The sequence below is a fragment of the Oncorhynchus gorbuscha genome, linkage group LG26 (genome assembly GCF_021184085.1).
Source record: "Oncorhynchus gorbuscha isolate QuinsamMale2020 ecotype Even-year linkage group LG26, OgorEven_v1.0, whole genome shotgun sequence".
NCBI classification, from domain to species: domain Eukaryota; kingdom Metazoa; phylum Chordata; class Actinopteri; order Salmoniformes; family Salmonidae; genus Oncorhynchus; species Oncorhynchus gorbuscha.
In genome coordinates this window covers 32,025,781-32,038,255 of record NC_060198.1, presented here as the reverse complement: position 1 = coordinate 32,038,255, position 12,475 = coordinate 32,025,781, and the positions used below count along the sequence as shown (strand labels likewise).

Here is a 12,475-nt window from a genome sequence, read left to right as displayed (position 1 = left end):
ATGATAAACATGCTAAGGTCCAGTGTGCCTAGAGGCGAAAGCTAATTTGATTTTATGCCTAAATAATTTCCCTATTAGTTGAGCTTTTCCTAAATAAAATTAAATTTCCTGTCAATCAGGGACATACACAGCTGAATGTAATGCAAACACCTCAACTTCTATTGAATCAGAAATTATATAGTGATTTTATCAATATGTTCATACCGGTAATTCAATTCAATGTACTGGGTCATGTGGGTTTGTTGAATTTGTAGTGGGCGTAACTGGTTTTGATTTATGACAGGCAAGCTACATCTACCCGCCCCGCTCATGACGTGACGTGGTATAAAAAAATGCATCTTCTCGTCCAATTAGAAGCCGAGTTCCGCCCATGTGTGTATTGTTTAAACTGCTCAAATCTGACGGTGTTGTCAGTTTCAGAAAACTTTCAGGCGAAGGTGATGGCGGCCGCGGTGTCCGTTAGCGCAGCTGGCAGAGAAGAAAATCCAAATGCAGGGCCCAATTTCGCTAGCCGTCCACTTCACGAAAACTATGACCCCGCTGTCGAACACGAGAATTGGGTGTCCAGGGATCCCGAACTCGAGCCCAGTGATGGGGGTGCATCATCGGACAACGAGTGTCAGCGAAGGGTCGATGAAGAGTTGACGACGCTTAGCCCTGAAGAGATTGAGAGGCGCTTGGACAGAACTCGTCGAGAGTTTTACAATCGCCGGAAAATCATAATTAAAAACCTGCCATCCGATGTTAGCAATCAGGTACGTTTCCTAAACTTTTTTTAGTTTTCAGTAACGTTAAAAAGCTAACGCGGGTCAGTAATTTCGTCAGATCAAGCCCAGGATGCAGCTCGTTAATCTAGTAACGTTATGTAAAAGATAAATAACTACACCCGTGCCATGAAATTGACATCTACCTATAATACCAGTAATTTAATGGAGTTCGCTGACTTTTAGTGATGTCTTTTTATTCTAGTTATCTTATTTTAACGTTAGCTAGCACCGTAACAATGACTTGCGAACTAATCGTAGTTCCTAATTATGTCGCCAATAAACTTCTATTTGCGCTCTCAAAGTATTGCTACTTGGTAGGTGATGTTTGGTGGTTATTCACGGCCTGGCTGTAATTGCCCATTCCAGCATCACGCGTGGTTGATAGACAAGTTGAAAGTGCAGAATTAAAATCCTCGTGCGGAAAGGCAATGCTAATTGCTAACGTTAGCAAAACTTTTTGTTTTGTTTTGTTTTGACCAGTAATTGTCAGGCTATAGATTGACATACATTGTATGTGACTGGTTCAAAAGTCTGTCGTTAAATTATTTTCAGGTACTGTCCCTCATTGAAACAAACTTCATGGCCCTGGAACATTTTGTAAAAAAAAAAAGTTGGAACATGCTTGACTCGTGGGGAACTGTGGCCTGTGCGCGTTTCATTGTTTGCCTGGGTGCATATTGGGAGTTCGAGATGGGAACGTGAGTAGCAGTGACAAAGGGTTGAAGGTGTAGAGGCAACGTAGCCGCTTTCAGAAAATGCTAGACAACATTGCGATTCGTTTGTGGAACAGGCAAAGCATTGTGGAACAACATTTCTCCTAGCACAGTGAATAGGCAACTTTTTTACACCATTACCCGATAGCTGTGGATGACTTTGCTTTTGTTTCATATTGGCAAAGACACCTGCTGTAAACAATCATCCTAAATTGTTTTGATCAATACTTCTGAGCATGTAGGTACTACAGATGGTCTATACTCAAATATTGTTATGGAAAGCACTTGCTAATTGGACACTTAAACTGATAGCAACATGCTTCGACCCCCCCCCCAAAAAAGCCAAATGAATGGAAAAGCAGGTCAGTGAATAAAACTAGACTTATAGATGGAGCTACACAACAGATGGCTTTAGATTAGGGATGTTCACACCACATTAGTTTGTCATGTTTTCAAGTGATTGTAGTCTCTAACACTTAGTTGAAAGCAGAATTTATGCCTACAATACTACACCGTTGGTAGGGCATCTCTGGCCAAGGAAGGCGTTTAAAAATATTGTCTGGAGAGTTCTGTGGAAAACATTGTAGGGAAACACTGATTGTAGCTCACCATACTTTCCCCCTTTCAGGAGGTACATGAGCTGTTGCGCAGCTATGACTTGAAGTACTGCTTTGTGGACAAATACAAGGGAACCGGTAGGTAAAATAAGACTAATTGGATGCAGCAGGCTCTGACAGAGCTAGACAAACATATTTCTCAACACTCTTCCTATTTTGAGCAATGTAACCTTCCACATAGTTCTTCACAAAGTCTTAGCTCATATTCTCTCTTCTCCCCTCAGCTTTTGTCACACTGCTCCATGGGGAGCAGGCACAATGTGCTATCAAAGAGTTCCACCAGCACATGCTGCGGGAGCGGGAGATCTCTGTGCAGCTGCAGCCCACCGACGCGCTGCTCTGCATCGCCAACCTGCCCCATGCTTTCTCCCAGCAGCAGTTTGAGGAGCTGGTGAGACCCTTCGGCAACCTAGAGCGCTGCTTCCTGGTCCACAGCGCCTCCACTGGCCACTCCAAGGGCTACGGCTTCGTGGAGTACATGAAGAAGGACTCTGCGGCTAGGGCTAAGTCTGAGCTGCTGGGGAAGCAGCTGGGCTCCAGGATGCTGTACGTCCACTGGACTGAGGTGGGCTCCCTCACCTACCCCCTGCTGCACTCCAGGTGTCTCTGTGTGGACCGTCTGCCCCCCAGCCTGCTGACCGCCCAGGACCTCAGCAATGCCCTGGCCGACACGCACGCACCCATCTTCTGCCAGGTCGGTCACATGTGAACATGCGCGCAGGAACTCCAACGACCTCTCACACAAACTTGCACTGATATTTTCAGAGGATTTAATATGTGTATCTGGCTCTCATGAAGAGTATATATCTAGTAGCTTTTCTCAGTTCAATTTGTATCGGAGTGACTCCAGTATACTCTAGTAGCAAGCAGAACATACCTGCTTGTGCTTTTGGCACACCTTTATACTTTGTTAGTCATGAAAGCTGTTCCAACTGTTTCCCCCTAGGTTTTTTGTTGAAGCAGCGGTGGCAGAGTTAGTGTGTACATGGCTAATGGCACGGTATTAGAGGCCCTCTTTACTTTACTTAAACACCATTTTGTTTTAAATCTAAGTTCTTGCAGTTCTACACATTTTGTCGTTGTGCAGAGGAAATTAGCAGTTTTAGAGAATTGCTTGCAATTATACATTTTGCCATTGCTTATACCCTTTTCTTATGCTATCTGGGTGACTCAAACTTATAACAAAATCAACGGAGTGCCAATGCAATGACATTTTTAAATGTGACTGTCCCGGACTGTTTATATATTTTTTTATCTTTATTTAACCAGGCAAGTCAGTTAAGAACACATTCTTATTTTCAATGACGGCCTAGGAACAGTGGGTTAAATGCCTGTTCAGGGGCAGAACGACAGATTTGTACCTTGTCAGCTCGGGGGTTTGAACTCGCAACCTTCCGGTTCCTAGTCCAACGCTCTAACCACTAGGCTACTTTTGTTATTTCTTAAAGATCAGAGCTCCATTGTCTTGTCTACATACTTTATATCTGGTTGAAACTGACTGTTTGACCATTCTGAAATATTTTTTATTACGTTAATTACAATTTTTCAGGGGTGGCCATGATTTAAAAACAGTGGTGGACTGCTGCTAAGTGCATGTAGGGGAAACACTGCAACTGCTTTTGTTTACACTGAGCAAGTGTGTTTGAGGTAGCTGTGCTAAAAGGTTCAGATGGTTGTGTTATGTAACATGGGTCATCTATAGTGATGGCAGGGTCTTGGGCAGTTCACATAAAGGAGGTCGCTATAGGTGGGAGTATTTTTGTATGAATCTGGCTTTCGAGTCCTCACCTTTGACCTGCTTTTCCTGTGGCCACTTGTTTCTATAGCAATGAGCATTGCTGGTTTCTATAGCAATGAGCATTGCTGGTTTCTATGGAGATGACCATCTGACTCCCAGGTGGTGTCAGTCAGCAGGCCTCTGGCCCTACAGGCCTTTCTGGAATGAGACAGGGGTGTTCTTTTGGCACCATAAGCACACAGTCATTCATATACCATTAGAGCACGGTAGTTTGAGGTCTGGCAGAACACTGTTGTGCAATAGTGCGAGTGAGGCAATTTAACTATTGGGACAGGTTCACTCAGGAATATGAAGCTCATTTTTTTTTCATAGCTCACTTGGTCTTACATTGTTTATTGCCTTTTGTAGATCGACAAACTGGAAATAATTAATTGGTAATTGCTTTTAAACGTTGAGACTCAAGTTGTAGCTGTGGAAAACTGGAGAGAAGATTTGGGAACATGAAGTCCCAAGTGTTTTTCTCTACTTTATATTACAGAATGCCGCTGGGCATCATTAAGTTTAATCCCACCTACTGTCTCTAGTAGAGGTCGACCGATTAATCGGAACGGCCAATTAATTAGGGCCAATTTCAAGTGTTCATAACAATTGGAAATTTGTAATTTTGGATGATTTTGGCTTTTTTTAAACCTTTATTTAATCTTTTTAACTAGGCATGTCTGTTAAGAACACATTCTTGTTCAGGGGAAGAATGACAGATTTGTACCTTGTCAGCTCAGGGATTCAATCTTGCAACCTTACAGTTAACTAGTCCAACAGTGTGGGTCGCCTGTCTCGTTGCAAACTAATTTGCCAGAATTTTACGTAATTATGACAACATTGAAGGTTGTGCAATGTTAGATAAAATGCATAACGGTTCTGTATTTCACTGAAAGAATAAACGTTTTGTTTTCGAGATTGTTTCTGAATTCGACCACATTAATGACCTACGGCTCCTATTTCTGTGTTATCATTAAGTCTATGATTTGATAGAGCAGTCTGACTGAGTGATGGTAGGCAGCAGCGGACTCATCAGCATTAATTCAAACAGCACTTTCCTGTGTTTTGCCAGCAGCTCTGCTGTTTATGACTTCAAGCCTATCAACTCCCGAGATTAGGCTGATGTAACCGATGTGAAATGGCTAGCTAGTTAGCGGGCTGCGCGCTAATAGCGTTTTAAACGTCACTCGCTCTGGGACTTGGAGTAGTTGTTCCCCTTGCTCTGCATGGGTAACTTTGTTTCGAGGGTGGCTGTTGTCGATGTTTTCCTGGTTCGAGCCCAGGGAGGAGCGAGGAGAGGGACGGAAGCTATACTCTTACACTGGCAATATTAAAGTCTTTATAAGAACATCCAATAGTCAAAGGTATATGAAATACAAATGGTATAGAGAAATAGTTCTATAAAATACTAACTACAACCTAAAACCTCTTACCTTGGAATATTGAAGTCTCATGTTAAAGGAACCACCAACTTTCAGGCGACCCACACTGTTGCATATACCCTGACTCTGCGTGCAACAGGCTGTTAACCCACTGTTCCTAGGCTGACATTGAAAATAAGAATATGTTCTTAACAGACTTGCCTAGTTAAATAAAGGTTTAAAAAATATATATTCTCCTGTTCTGAGCAAGGAACGACGTTAGATTTCTTTCATGGCACATATTGCACTTTTACTGCTCCACGCTTTGTTTTTGCATTATTTAAACCAAATTGAACATGTTTCATTATTAATTTGTGGCTAAATTGATTTTATTGATGTATTATATTAAGTTAAAAAGTGTTAGTTCAGTATTGTTGTAATTGTCATTATTACAATTTTTTTTTTTTTTAATCGTCCGCTTAATCTGCATCTGCTTTTTGTGTCCTCCAATAATCTGTATCGGCGTTGAAAAATCATAATCGGTCGACCTCTAGTCTCTACCATTGTATCAAATACTCCTTTCTACTAATTGTGGTGTGGATGGTGTTTTTTAAAATGTCAAGCTGTTTAATATTACTGAATTATGTGTAAACATTTTTAAATGGCAAATGTAGTCATATGTTTTGGACTGATTGCATAAGGAATGCATATTTAACTTAATATTCCTTTTCAGTTGGCTCAGGGCCAGGATGACAGTTTCCGGCGGTTTGCCATGTTGGAGTTCTCCTCGGCAGAGATGGCTGAGCAGGTGCAGAGAGAGGCTGACGGCAGGGCGCTAGGTGGGACCCACATCCGCGTCTCCTTCTGTGCCCCTGGACCCCCGGGAAGGAGCATGCTGGCTGCCCTCATCGCTGCCCAGACCATGGTAAAGACTTATTGGTTGCAACACCAGACCATATGTTTGAACTATTACTCCCTTATGTTACTTTGGTAAAACAACTGTTCTGAATGGTTCTCCTCTTCTCTCTCCACAGGCCCTGAACCGAGGTAAAGGTCTCCTCCCTGAGCCCACAGCCATGCAGATCCTCACAGGCCTCAGTAACCCTGCCACCCTCAAGATGCTGCTCAACCCCCTCACCCAGGGCAGGAAACAAGGTGAGTAAGATCATGCCATTTCCTAAAGGAAGACGATGTATGGTATGAGTCTCTTACCCTGGTGTTAATGCTTTAAAGCAGGTGTGTCAAACTCATTCCATGGTGGACCTAGTGTCTGCTGGTTTTTTTTTCCCCCTTTCAAGTAAGACCTAGACAACCAGATGAGGTGAGTTCCTTACGAATTAGACCTTAATTCATCAATCAAGTACAAAGCAGGAGCCAAAACCCGTCAATTCTGTGGAATGAGTTTGACACGTGCTTTTAAGCTACAATAGTTATCTTTCTCGGCGACCTGACCAAATTCACATAGAAATGTGAGTTATAGCTCTGTTATTCTCATTGTAAGGAAGTCTAAGAAGTGGTAGATATTTTCTGTGCGCAATTTCTATGGATTTTGTGTTTATTTCTTTCTTTTGGTTTTGTACAACAGCTGAAAATATATTTCACATCAGTTAAGATCACACAATGATTCTTTACACTTGCTTGTTTTGTCACAAACTGAAATTAGGCAAACTGTTAAGACTTTTAGCAACAAGGATGCATATCGCACCCTTAAATGCGTGGTGAATGAATAGGTTGTCAGGTCTTACGGTCAAGTGGTCTCTCTGCAGGTCTTCTTGGTGCTGCTCCCACCATGCCGCTGCTGGCTAACCCCGCCCTCTCTGCTGCTCTGCTCCAGCTCCTCCTCCAGAACCAGGCTCAAGTTCAACAGGTACCCTGCATACCATGCCCTGCATACTAACCACTCTCCTCTAGCTCCTCTCCCCTCTCTTGTTGGTTCATTAGTCTCTCAACCACACTTCTCCTACTTTATTCTCTCCTCTACTATCAGCAAGCCTTATTGGGAAATCATCTTCTCTGGGCTCAGGTGCTGCACAATAAAGAGAATCGACTACTTCCCTGTGTGAGTGATCACTGAGCGTTTGTGTGTGGTAGATATAGGTTTGTCGTGAAGGGACTGCCCCCTAAACCAAAGCTGGTAAATGCTCTCCCTCGGGAAAGCGTTTCTTTCTGCTGTGTTCTTTTTGAGGTGGTTTTCTAGTAATATTAATATGCAACTGGTTTGTTTTTGAAGTGTTTTGCTGTGAATTCTGATTGACATAATTCTTTAATGTGACATTTTGGTTCAGTAAATATCTGGTATGTAGACTATTTTAGCATCTTGTGGGTCACTGAAGCGTGTGTTTAACTCGTGTCTCCTACAGGCAGGACTGATGGGGGACACCCTTCTGGCTGCTATGCCTCTCCAGCAGGGAGTCAATCTGCTGGGAGACCAGCCTCAAGGTTTGGCCTTCCATTCATCGCAATTCACAATTCTTTATTGGCATGTCTAAAGTCTATTTGTATTGCCTATACAACTCCCTAGTGTCCGTTTCTCTAGTTTGGCTTATTTATCACATAGAGCAATGCTCTACATTGATGCTGAGCATATGCATGCTATGCTAGCCCTGCTGCTCTGTTGCTGATTCCTTTGCAGGTTCTGTCCATGTGCCATGGATTTGGGCAGTACTTATTACATCTAGGTTATTTACTGTGGTGGTGTTGTATTGATTTTCAGTGTGATCTCAGGGTTCTCTACATTGCAGTGATGGGGTGTTATATTAATAAGTTTGTCTCGTGTCCCCAGGCGGTGTGGTTCCATCCCTGGGCCTCCAGTCAGACCCTATGGGTCCCTTAAACCCCCACTCTATGGGTCACCCCCTGGGCAGAGAGTCCCCTACCAGCTTCTCCCAGAACCCCTCCCCCACTCTCCAGGGCATGTCCATCTCCCACCTGGGTGGTGTGATGGGGGCAGAGGGGCCTACAGCACCTGGGGTATGATGATGATTGAAATGCTCTGTATACTTTGCTAATATTGTCCCTACTAGCAGGGATGCTCAATTCATTGTGCCTCATTACATAACATCAAGTCCCCAGATTAAAAACATTGTAAACATTTTTTTAAATTTCTTCTCCAATAGGTGTCCATACTAGGACACCCTCCCAATGATGGGAATCTTCCCCAGAACCCCTTCAATGTCCACAGCCTGTTCCCATCCCCAGGTGAGCTGCCCCTTCCAACTGTCTGCAGCCTGTGAAGTTTGGCTCCGATTCCTTCCCAGTATTGATCCGTAGGTTTTTTCTCCTTTTCCATTCCTGCCGTCCTTCACCCAGGCGCCAACTGCAGGCCCCACCCTTACAGGAAGAGACCAGCGCTAGGCAACTCCTCCAACCAGCGCACACAGAACAACCACTGCAACTACAGGCTGCGCTACCAGGAGTCCTACACCCCAGACTACCCCCCAATACACCAGGTAGGTCCCCCTTATCCTCTAACCTTTAATGTCCAGTCCTACTGCCTGGCTTATCTGATGTTTTGATAGAATGCCTGCTCATTGATGTTTATTTGATATCCGTGGACACTGCTGTCTTGGTTAAGGTCATTGTGGCAACTGGTGTTTTTTTTTTTTTTTTACCTCCCTGGCTGCCCATTCAGTGCATGGACTTTTTTCTAGTGTGACGGAACAGTGGGCCTGCTTATCAGCACCACTTCCTGTCTGGCCACCGTGTCCTCACAATGGTTTGAACCTAGGGTCCTCGCCTCGCAAACACGGGACTGCCCGCTTGACAACGTACTAGCCAGATGTGCCACCAAAAAGCTTGCAGCTGTGGAGTAAGAGTACGGTACGACCTTAACTTGGTTACATGAGCAGCAGGTTTAATGGTGTCTGGCTCCTCTCTTCCCAGGATCCTCTGGGCCGTCTGTACGAACAGCAGGAGGCTCTGGACACTGGAGCTCTGGCAGGGTTCGGGCAGCAGGTAAGACACTAAACCATCTCCACTATTCACATCCAGGCTTCAAGCTGTGTTACCTTTTGCCTTTTCAATTTCCACTCCACTTTGTCGTCTTTGACTTTTTAATATATACATGTATAACTGTACATGCAGCATAGAATAACATGATGAATGTCTCTAGTGGTTTGGTCACCCCGGCTACAGTGAGCAGGCCTCCTCCCGCTATAGTTACCCCCCCAGCCCGCCCTCATCTTCCTACTACAGCTCGGTGGCACCTGGCCCCGGCAGCCTCTCCTCCAGCCATCTCAACAAGGTAGGGTCACACAAACTTTCCCTTCCCAATGTAATCAACAGATCGAATGAGGGTTGAGTGTCTGCTCAAAATATAAAGGCTGCCCTCTGTTATTTAGACTTAGCGGCGAGGTCTTTACATCTGTTGGCTAGCCTAGCACCCATGTTGGGGACAATCTAAGTTATGAAACAGTAGGGCTGAAAATGTTAAGTGAAATTATTGGCTTAATCTGTGTGTCCTTGGTCCACTCAGACGAATGTGGACAACACATTATCTGATATGCTTGAAGCCGTACGTGGTTGCATAACCACAGTAGCCATGCTGGCGGAACGATGACAAACTCAATGGCGGAGGAGTGTCTTGCAGAATCCTTCGAAGTCCCACGCGGCTGTTCGATATTGCATCTTTCTGTTTGAGTGGACTGTGTAGAAGCTGAAGGGATCAATTGGGCTTTACTGTACCTGGTTGTTCCTCTTAGTTTTGCGCACAGACTCAAGCCGCCCGTCTTTACTGAAGATCAAAACGTACATTGTGCCTTTTTTTTAGATGAGACCAATGCATTGTGGTGCTGTTTTTATCCCTGAACACTGTTTGTCTGTTCAGGCTGTGGGCATGCCTCCTGTGAGCCACTCGAACATGTACCCATCTGGTCTGGGGATGAAGGTCAGTGTGCCTCTTTGTCATTGTCGGTTGGTCTGCCATTTCCTGTTCTGTCTCCATTTTTCACCATGACATTTACAGTGGTTATGTCTCTGCCCCCTCTAGACTCCCATTGGTGGTCACAAGCGTCTGATTCCGTCTCCAGAGCCCAGCCCAGAAGGGGGCTACGTGGGACAACACTCCCAGGGCCTTGGGGGCCACTATGCTGACTCCTACCTGAAACGCAAGCGTATCTTCTAATGGAAACCAATCAGCGCTTCTTGTACGAGATGCCAGTTAACAGCCAGGAGATGCCTCCAATCAGCTTTTAGGTTTGGGCTTGGCGGTCCAGTGGTCTCTCACTTGTGTTCCTGCCAGCGACCCCCTGGAGCGCGCTGGGGTTGCAGCCTGTCGCTAATCGGGACATAACAATGCGTGCCAGTGTATGGGAGTTTTGAAGTTTTTTTTGTAAATATATGATTTCAGTGCTTGTAAATGAAGTTTTATCCTTTTATGTCTTATTTTTTTTCTATCAGGAAATCCCTTTGTTTACTGGGAGTTACCTTGTGCTGTAAGAAAAGACTTAACATCTGATTTCAGGTCTTTTTTTTCCTTCTGCGTATTCCCTTCATTGATTGGCTAAGCACTTTTTATTTTAATTTTTATATTGTATTAGTTTTTTTCTTCCTGTTGTGATGGTGTCAACGGGTTTCTATTTTAAAAAGTGTTGCCTCCCGATATTTTTGTATATAGTTCATTAGTTTGTTTGATGGGATGTTTTAATTTTTTCCCCGCGCCTTCCTCCTACAGGGATTATGTCTGGACAGGATTCAGGCCTTGATTCGCGTAGATCTGTGTAGCAGTACTGCCTTTCTGTCTTTTGTCCTTTGGAAAAACTGTCCCCTTACACAACTAGTCTGGAATATGCTGTTTTCAACCCTTCACTCTTCTACCCCTCTGTCTCATTTGGGAGCCTGTTCTCTGCACTGAATGTTTTGTTGTTGCACTTGGAGGACACGGGCAGATCACAATTCTCCAGGTTTGTTGAATTTCTACGGTTCTCACTCGTTCTCCCCCCCCATTCTGTTCTCTGCAGAATCTTGTATATTCTGTGTTGACGTGAGCTCTTTGTCGGCTGAGTATTTGCATCTCAACCACCATGGCACCTGATTTGCTCTTGTTCGTTCGGAGGGGATGGTAGCTGTGCCTTATCCAGACTTTAATATCTACAGATTATGACAGTAAGCCGAGACATCTGTGGCCTCTGTCCACCCAGAGCCTAAACATTAATTAACTGTACTATCATTTATTAATGAGCCATGGCTAGGTTGGCTCCCCTGTGGCTGTCCCTCCCCTGTAGACCAGCAGTGGGCGCTGTTGATCCTCAGGCTATACTGAAATTAAATCAAGCTTGACAGTTTCACACTGATGGCTGACAAACTGAAACGTGGTAGAATTTCCATCCAGTTTTCCAGTCCAGGAGAAGTTGACTTCCAATCTGAAGTGTTAATACGATGGGAGTGTCCAATGACTCTTAACAGGTGTTTACTAGGTCGGCCTTGGAAGGTTTGCATGGAAATTAAGCTTATGATTGGTGGTCAGTGATTGAGTTCTTAGTCTGTGAAGAATAATCTGGTTGACATTTTGATTGTGATCACCATTACCTCTTGACTTCTGATGGGAACTGCAATTACACTTGAGCCTTAACAGTACCCCTCTGTCATCTAATCTTCCCCTCTGTGGGCTTTCTGACGACATCCCTTTGTTTTTGCCGTGTACATACTTTAAAGCTTGATCATTTCCTCTGAGTCCTAAACTCTTGTTTTCTCAATCATATCTTTGGCCTCTGGTCTGTTTTAAGATTGAAACTGCTGCTCAATATTTTGTGTTTTTTTTTTAGTGACCATTACCAAGTGCAGCCACCTGTCTGGTGGTAGATTTCCCCATGTTTTGTATAGACCAACAGGTGCTGCTCGATGATATGAATCAAGATTGCTTTTGTTTTTCCTCATACATGCTGTCTGTCATCTGTACTGCCATATGTGTCTGTTTTGGCGCAAGTAAATGTTATTTAATTAAACTTTTTGTCGTCAGTTAATTTCCATGGTCAATAGGCTGGCTGTTAGACAGCACTTGTGTTACGTTTTTATGCTCAGTTAACTCAGGAAAACACTGACTTGCAAAGTTTGGTTGACAAGCGTTGCCATGGATGCAGCCACCACACCTGAGCCCCCCCCTACTTCTCAAGTGAGGAACACAAGTCAAACTTGTAAATAAATGCTTGTTACCCCTATGGCTCTAGTCCCTGTTTTGGTTATGTTATAAATAACATTACCTCCATAATCCTTAACTGTCAAATGAATACATATTAGAGTCCTG

General features: G+C 44.0%; 1 protein-coding gene across 2 annotated transcripts; it reads left to right on the top strand.

Moving 5' to 3' along the window:
* The first annotated feature begins 401 nt into the window (after positions 1–401).
* LOC124016088 (ribonucleoprotein PTB-binding 1-like) lies at positions 402–12,194 on the top strand. Of its 2 annotated transcripts, XM_046331615.1 has the most exons (15): positions 402–755; positions 2,109–2,175; positions 2,322–2,791; positions 5,969–6,160; positions 6,270–6,390; positions 7,002–7,102; positions 7,223–7,294; positions 7,596–7,674; positions 8,018–8,205; positions 8,352–8,433; positions 8,545–8,684; positions 9,118–9,189; positions 9,347–9,478; positions 10,061–10,120; positions 10,223–12,194. In XM_046331615.1, exons 1-15 carry the CDS (start codon positions 441–443, stop codon positions 10,355–10,357), a joined length of 2,226 nt encoding a protein of 741 aa, XP_046187571.1. In that variant the 5' UTR covers positions 402–440; the 3' UTR covers positions 10,358–12,194. The 2 variants fall into 2 exon arrangements, with proteins under 2 accessions (XP_046187571.1, XP_046187572.1); XM_046331616.1 differs by lacking the exon at positions 7,223–7,294.
* The last annotated feature ends 281 nt before the right edge of the window (positions 12,195–12,475 follow it).

What these genes read in the sequence shown, in the direction of transcription:
- LOC124016088 (XM_046331615.1), top strand. Translation starts at nt 441, where the DNA reads ATGGCGGCCGCGGTGTCCGTTAGCGCAGCTGGCAGAGAAGAAAATCCA. An exon ending in AGGGGCCTACAGCACCTGGG is followed by an intron (nt 8,206 to 8,351) that starts GTATGATGATGA and finishes CTTCTCCAATAG; the next exon opens with GTGTCCATACTAGGACACCC. An exon ending in CAGCCTGTTCCCATCCCCAG is followed by an intron (nt 8,434 to 8,544) that starts GTGAGCTGCCCC and finishes TCCTTCACCCAG; the next exon opens with GCGCCAACTGCAGGCCCCAC.